The sequence below is a fragment of the Cariama cristata genome, unplaced genomic scaffold (genome assembly GCF_000690535.1).
Source record: "Cariama cristata isolate BGI_N322 unplaced genomic scaffold, ASM69053v1 scaffold11804, whole genome shotgun sequence".
Lineage (NCBI taxonomy): Eukaryota > Metazoa > Chordata > Aves > Cariamiformes > Cariamidae > Cariama > Cariama cristata.
In genome coordinates, this window is record NW_009613537.1 from 12,610 (window position 1) to 20,347 (window position 7,738).

The 7,738-nt window shown below is 37.7% G+C and overlaps 1 protein-coding gene across 1 annotated transcript in view; it reads left to right on the plus strand.

The window, feature by feature from the left end:
• LOC104160831 (multidrug resistance-associated protein 1-like) overlaps positions 1-7,473 on the plus strand; it is a gene marked incomplete at both ends in the record, with an annotated part of 18,899 nt that extends 11,426 nt beyond the window's left edge. The window contains 6 exons of the mRNA XM_009699063.1: positions 1,835-1,981; positions 3,217-3,301; positions 3,417-3,483; positions 5,079-5,205; positions 6,619-6,795; positions 7,306-7,473. Coding sequence (XP_009697365.1) covers positions 1,835-1,981; positions 3,217-3,301; positions 3,417-3,483; positions 5,079-5,205; positions 6,619-6,795; positions 7,306-7,473 — 771 coding nt within the window. The remainder of the gene's footprint in view (positions 1-1,834; positions 1,982-3,216; positions 3,302-3,416; positions 3,484-5,078; positions 5,206-6,618; positions 6,796-7,305) is intronic.
• Positions 7,474-7,738: the final 265 nt, after the last annotated feature.

The following is a 7,738-nucleotide window of genomic DNA, read 5'->3' on the forward strand; positions in this document are numbered from 1 at the left end:
CGAACTCAGGAAAAAAGGAGAGTTTATGGCCTTTGGAAGAAGGGGCAGGCACCTCAGGAGGACTACAAGGGTGTCGTGAGGTTATGCAGGGGGAAAATTAGAAGGGCCAAAGCCCAGCTAGAACTTAATCTGGCTTCTGCCATAAAAGACAGTTAAAAATGTTTCTGTAAATACATTAGCAGCAAAAGGAGGGCTAAGGAAAATCTCCATCCTTTATTGGATGCAGGGGGGGAAAAATAGTGACAAAGGCTGAGGAAAAGAATGAGGTACTTAATGCCTTCTTTGCCTCAGTCTTTAATAGTAAGACCAGTTGTTCTCAGGCTACCCAGTCCCCTGAGCTGGAAGACAGGGGCGGGGAGTGGAATGAAGCCCCCATAATCCAAGGGGAAATGGTTAGTGACCTGTTACACCACTTGGACACACATAAGGCTATGAGACCATATGGGATCCACTCAGGGGTACTGAGGGAGCTGGTGGAAGTGGTCACCAAGCCACTTTCCATTATTTATCAGCAGTCGTGGCTTAACCAGGGAGGTTCCAGTTGACTGATGGTTGGCAAATGTGACGCCTGTCTACAAGAAGGGATGGAACGAGAAAAGGAGGCTCAGGAGAGACCTTGTCACTGTCTACAACTACCTGAAAGGAGGTTTTAGCCAGGTGGCAGTCTGTCACTTTTCCCAGGTAACAAGTGATAGGATGAGAGGAAATGGCCTCAAGTTGCACCAGGGGAGGTTTAGATTGGATATTAGGAAATATTTCTTCACTGAAAGGGTTATCAAGCACTGGAAAAGGCTGCCGGGGAAAGTGGTTGAGTCACCATCCCTGGAGGTATTCAAAAGAGGTGTAAATGTGGCATTTAGGGATATAGTTTAGTGGTGGGCTTGGTAGTATTAGGTTAATGTTTGGACTCTATGATCTTAAAGGTCTTTTCCAACCTAAATGATTCTATGGATCGAACTGGAACCTTTGTTAGGGATAAATGACCACCATTAACTTCAGTTACACAAACTGACATCATCTGGTGCTCAACTCTAAATATGTAAGAGTTGAAGAGGACTATTCCTTAGGAATAGTGAAAGCGAGGATTAAGGCCGTCCTTCAGTCTGTAACCTTGATAATAACTGAAATATTTGAAGCAGTGAGCAAGAAAAATTAAAAGTTTGAGTTAAATGCAGTGAAATAATCAACTTATTATTTAGGACTTTCTTAGGAGTCCTTCTACTTTATGAGTAGTTTAGTTTAGGACTCGTAGTTTAGGACTCCTAAACTCAACAAAAGGCAGAAGAGACCCCATAGGACAGGTTGTTAAATTTAGGCTTTTCTGGGTAATTCTGAAGGCTTGAGTATCTGTTGTGCAAGAGCCCAGCTTATTCTGTGATATCTACTGACTAGATTTTTGAAAAAAGTTCCGAGTGATCAGAATAAAAATACCTGCAGTAAATAATTCTAATTTTTGTCCAATATCATAGCAATAGCAAGAGAAAGGAAAAAAAAAAAAAAGTGAATTTCCTGAAACATCATGTTTGAGTGTTTTCAAAATGAAGAAATCAATTCCAGAGATGGGAAAGTTATTTCGTATAGTTTCATGTGTATCTGGCTGGGTCAAATACACTAGCCATGTTTTTTGCTCACTAAAATCATAGTATTCTGGCACTCAGTATTGTAGAGATGCAATAGTTTTCATGTGCAGTAGTTACAGAGTCCCTGTTTATATATGAGCAGAGATGGGATCCTACACCTTTCAAATGCAAACAAAAATAGTATCTGTGTATAAATTTTAGTTATAATGTGATTTTGCTTCTGGATATATCTTTTTCATTTTTTTATTTAAAAGGTCTCATTGGCTACATTTGGAGTCTTCTTTCATCTGGACAAGGAGAATGTTTTAACAGCAGCAAAAGTTTTTACATCTATTTCTTTATTTAACATTTTGCGACTGCCTTTGTTTGATTTACCGTCAGTGATCTCTGCTGTAGCCCAGGTAAACGTATTATGAACAAGTGCTATAAAAGGCTGTTGTTTATACTCTGTCATGTTTCATCTATTTCTAGGAGTGATTAAGTAATTTCACTATTTAATTCACATTTTATTGAGATGAAACTGCACAGTATTTTTATGGAATGAGGAGCATGAAGGCTGTTTAAAGGATGTCTCAGTCTTTTAAGTAGAAAGAAAATTGGCTAGCACACCTAATTGTGACTGAGCTTTCTGTTTCTCAGTTTTCTTCGTTCAGTGGACTAGACTCAACTTCTGCTCCTACTCTGTCAACTTCTCTTCTTCATAGTGCACTGAAGATAAAGTATGAACAATTTGGGCTGCATGTGTTTAAATCACTTAGCCATGTTACATATTGGAGCCCTTGGTACCAAGTAGGAGACACCCATTGTGGACTCTACAATACTTTTTTTGTCAAGTCACCACTGAAGGAAGTAGAGAAAGAAGGAGTAGAGCTGCTAAGAATACTGTATCTGCAACCTTCAGTCCTAATGGTACACCAGTAGGGTTACCATATGAGTTGAGAACTTGTAGCTTGTAAAAGTTGTGTTATGGGTATCTTGTATGAACTGCTTATGAATGTACTCTGTCACAGCTTGTACACAACTCAGCTTTTTGTAAGGAAGGGGACCACTGTGAGCAGATACTCATCCTGATTTGAGTTCATTTATAGTTAGCATACTGTAAGATCAAAACCTAATTTACTTCTAATATCTTAAAAATTAGCACAAGCCTAAGTTCATCTCAATTTGTCACAGCACAGTGATGGACATCTCATGATGCGCTCACAGTAAAATGTTGTCTTTCTTCATTATATGAAGAGAGAATTACTATGTGCTATTTCTTTAAAAAAAAAAAAAGCTGAAATGTTTTCACCACAGGTTTATGAAAATAAACTAATTGAGACAGAGGAACCAGATGTTAAAGGATTAATTTTATCTTCTGACATTGGACATGTCAAGCATGCTCTGTTACTTTTTAACTACCAAGCAGCAGATCCTCAGGAAAAAAATACACTTATTTATGACTTTAGATTGTTTAGTACTTTAAGGAGACAACTTTTAAATACCTAAACACCTTTTTTGTCTCTTTTCAAATGAGACAAGGAATATGTCTTTCCATATTATCTATAACTTATAAAATATTCTTTAAAAATGTAGGGAGCACAAGCATGTTATAAATATTTTTTTATATATAGATATATATACGTTCATCTTGCAGACCAAAGTTTCTCTGAGCCGTTTAGAGGATTTTCTGTGTGCTGAGGATCTTAACCCTGAGGATGTCAATACAAACTACAGTGGAAGTAAGCAGTAGTTACTAATTTTTAATTGGTCATGAGTTTATATGGATGATCATTAAGAAACTCAGCTGAGGGCATGGATTAGCAACTCTTTGCTCTTTTTTCTTTTCTGCAACAGATCATGCTGTTGGGTTTATTGGTGCTTCTTTCCGCTGGGAAAAAAATGGCCTGCCAGTCTTAAAAAAGTAAGATATTTCTTACTTATTTTTATAAGCTCCTTTGGAGGAATGTGATGTCTATAGAGATTTTGTTCAGGCATTCTGATTCAGATTAGTTCATGGTGTTAAATACGAAAAAGAACATAAATTACTGTTTCCCGAGTGTCCCATGTGATCAGTGTGCTATGGAAATTCAAATCTCACCTGGTCTCCCTGATGCTCCAAGAGAAACCACCGAAAAGGGCCTGTTCCCCAACATAGTACTGTGTAAGTGCTATGGGAAGCCAGTGCTCGTCATTCCTTCGTCATTCCTTCGTCATTCCTTCGTCATTCCTTCGTCATTCCTTCGTCATTCCTTCGTCATTCCTTCGTCGTTCTCTCTTTCCTATCACCTCTCCCCTCAGTTTGCACAAGGGAGATTTAACTGCAATAACAATTTTTCCTGAATTGCATTTCAAGCAGCATTAACTGGCAAGATGCACTCTTGTCAGTGTAGCATTTTATACTGCCTACAAGTAATGCAGGCTTGCATTGAATAAAGATCTTAAAATTGGGCTGTGGCTTCCTTTGGAAAGAACAAACAAAAAAAGTTTGCTTTTCTCACAGTGGTTGCTCTTGCCTGAAAACACCCCTCTTTTTGTTTGTCATTTCTTAACAAGATATTTCTTAGGTGTAAATTCAGCTATGCTTAAACTGCTACACAATGAACACATCGGAGGGTGAGTAAGGAAATGGAGTAACCAAGCTCTGGAGTGGAATGAAGAACCTATTTGATAAGCTCTATACAGCTGTTAAATTTTACTAAGGCAGCTGAAGAGGTTCAAACCACCCAGTCTAGCCCTCTCACCACACTGTCTACCCTATTCCTCTCAGTGCTGGGGAGATCACTTCCTGTAATATGGCATTGAGCGTCCGTCTCAGCCACCATAGCCTGCAATATAGTATCTAGGTATGAGGTGCCTTCAGCATCATATACAGACTTCATTAAAGTCTGATATGGTCTTCGGCTACAGTCTTTCTCTACCTCATTTGTGCTCCAGGCTCTAGTCTCAAGGGACTATGCTTACCTTAGCATAGGGCCTTCAAATCAGAACATGCTTAAATCTAGATAACATGGAATACAGATACAGCAGGTGGCTCTCCTTTTGTGCTAAAGTTTATGAGTACATAATGCACTTATTTTGACAGTAAAATGTGCACATTATGAAGGGCAGCTTTTATTTACCCAAACAACTTGTTTTCCTTAAGAGGGATCACACATTGGCTACAGTAGATGCAACATGAGAAGTCTAGCAGTTGATTGTCAGAGTAAGATGGAATGTGAACCACAGGCCTGAGAATAATATGATAAGACCACTTATTGGTTAGACTGTCTCCCATTTGATTTCCTTGTGACCAGGTGAAATTACAACCTCTTAACTTGCAGACAGATAAATTTATACTTAAAGTCATTACTGCAAGTTTCTGATGGTATGTAGTCAAAAGAAGTGCAAACTGAAGTACTAATTTCTCATCATTCTGAGGGTAAAATAGAGTATTTCTTTTCTTATAGTGACCACAACCCATACATGATGGAGTATTTACAAAGAGGGTAACTAATTTGTCTTCTTCAATATTTCCAGCTTGAGTGTCAGCATTCCTGAAGGCTCTTTAGTTGCTGTTGTGGGACAGGTTGGATCTGGAAAGTCATCTTTTCTTTCTGCTGTTCTTGGAGAAATGGAGAAACTTGAAGGAACAGTTCAGAGAAGAGTAAGATTGTCTGTCTGTGTCCCCCTACCCTGCCCTGCCCACTCCTCAATACCTAAATTAAGCAGAGCTGCTTTTGAAAGTACAGTTTTTCCTTCTCAACTATTTATGTTTGTAGAAATACTGGCAGGGGTACCTCCAGCTTCTTAAATCTTCAAAGAAAAGTAACACAGTGACACTTTGTTAACAGTGTAACAATTTCTCCTTGTTTTCAACCTAAATGATTGCAAAGCTATTTTAATTTTTTTATAATCTCTGTAATTCAGTGCAAAAATCATGAGTGTTTAAGTCATATATTGGGAGTAAACATCTAATGGTTGCTGGTTTTGAATAGCTGTACAAACATGACCTACTTGGAACAGGTATAAACTGTTGTAGAAGATGATCATCTTGCTTGCAATGGCTTATGTGTAGAGAAGATACAGGACAAGGAAATAGAGGAAAAGTTGAACTTTAGGCAGAGGTGGAATTAAGGTGCTGGCTTTCGTAGTACTAGGAAACCCTGTAGGTTAACTTATTTTGTAGTTACAGAGAGCAACGGAAGTCTCCATCACAGAATAGAGTTTAGGGAAGCTTTTTATAGGTTATAGATACGGAGGAAGTTAACCTCTGATGACAGACTACAGTGCTTGAGCCAATAAATATCAATGGATAAGAATGATATTGGTTAATCCAGTTGCAAGTGGATGTGGCAACGTTAAAAAGGTGTCTCGACCTTGAAAATAAATGTTGAACAAGAATCCTGTAGAAATCTAGTACAGTATCCTGTCAGTGTTGGGGAATGGGGGAAGAATATGAAGTTGAGGTTTTCTGAATCTGAGGGTAGTACTTAATGGAATAAAAGATCAGCTCTGCAGGTTGTAATAAGGAAGGTATATGCCCAACACATGTATCTGTACTATCAATTAGTTCTAAAATTAATAGATTTTCACAGGGCATGTAGCTTAGTGTAAGAAAAGATCTAGGAGCATTTCCAGTTATCATTCCTATCCTGTAACTTTAATTTCTAATGGCTGACACATTCCACAGAATGTTATGTAAAAAATACAATCAATCAAACTGTATTTTGCAATATACCTAATGCAGACTCATTTTGCTGCATATAAATCTTACAATGGATGCCTGTTTGTCACTGAGATCTTTCCCTGAAAGACTTTGATTAACATATGTCCCGGCTCTGTCAGTTTTATTCAAAGTATGTGCTCTTATAATAATTATAGGCAAGCTGTTATACAGCGATATTCAACAGATTTTTTTTATTACCTGAGTCAAAATTTTAACAGTTCAATAATGCTCAAGTTTTGGACGTAATTACTGGTTACTTTGAGGTAAAGCTGGAATTTCAAATGTATTTTTAAATGCTATTTTTTATGTTCGGAAAGCCCAAGTGAAAAAATTCTTTCCAATTCTTCTTAGGGTTCAGTGGCATATGTTTCTCAGCAGGCTTGGATTCAAAATGACAGTTTACAGGAAAATATTCTCTTTGGTGCAAATCTGAATAGGCCATACTACGAACTTGTTTTAGAGTCTTGTGCTTTACTGCCAGATTTGGAACAGTTACCAAATGGAGACCAAACAGAGATTGGAGAACGGGTAAGAATTTGAAGTGTCAGAAATGATACAATAAGTTACGTTATGCCTTTTATGTTTTTATATATTATATAAAATGTGCTCAGCCAAGTGCATCTAGCCCATCTCCTTACTTAGCTTACTTACTTTGAACTTAACTTCTGTTAAAGCTTTGAACTCTAATTAGTTTTTAAAATGGCTCTTTTTGATATAGAAGTTTGAGTCAGCCCTGTGCTGTTCTCCAGGGGTTTCCTCTATACTGTAAAAATGCCTGTATGACTGTAAATAAAAGTTATTTTTTAATTTTCCAAAGTAGCTTGTGTTTGCCCATTTTGGAGTGGGAATTTAATCAACAGAGCCCAAACTTCGGTCTAATTAATTGAAAATCCAAATGTTACCTTTCTATTTTCATATCTAGTATTAAACTTATTTTGCTTACCTGAAAAAAAAAAAAAGATGAGACTGAGTGTGATACACTGGTCTTCTTTAGTATATCATATTTAAATATGGATTATTTTGGCTTTCTTTTCTTAGGGTGTCAATATAAGTGGAGGGCAGAAGCAGAGAGTGAGTCTTGCTCGGGCTGTGTACAGTAATGCTGACTTGTATCTTCTGGATGACCCCCTGTCTGCTGTAGATGTACACGTTGGGAAACATCTTTTTGAGAAGCTAATTGGCCCTTCAGGTCTCCTAAAAAGCAAGGTGAAGTAGGGTGGCTTCCTTTCAATTTGGGGATGAACTGCTTTATAAAGCACAACAGACACAGAAAAGTCCCAGTTGTTCTGCAAAAGCTCACCTCTTACCTAGTGTGCTGATGAAAATTATTCTGAATAAAGAGGCTAAATAAAAAGCACAGCTGATTGTGCCAATTTGAAGTCTATTGGGTAGACATAATACAGACTGAAAAAAAGACTGAGAACTGGCCTGACCTGGGAGTCTGAAAGATTCATATAATATATATATAAAA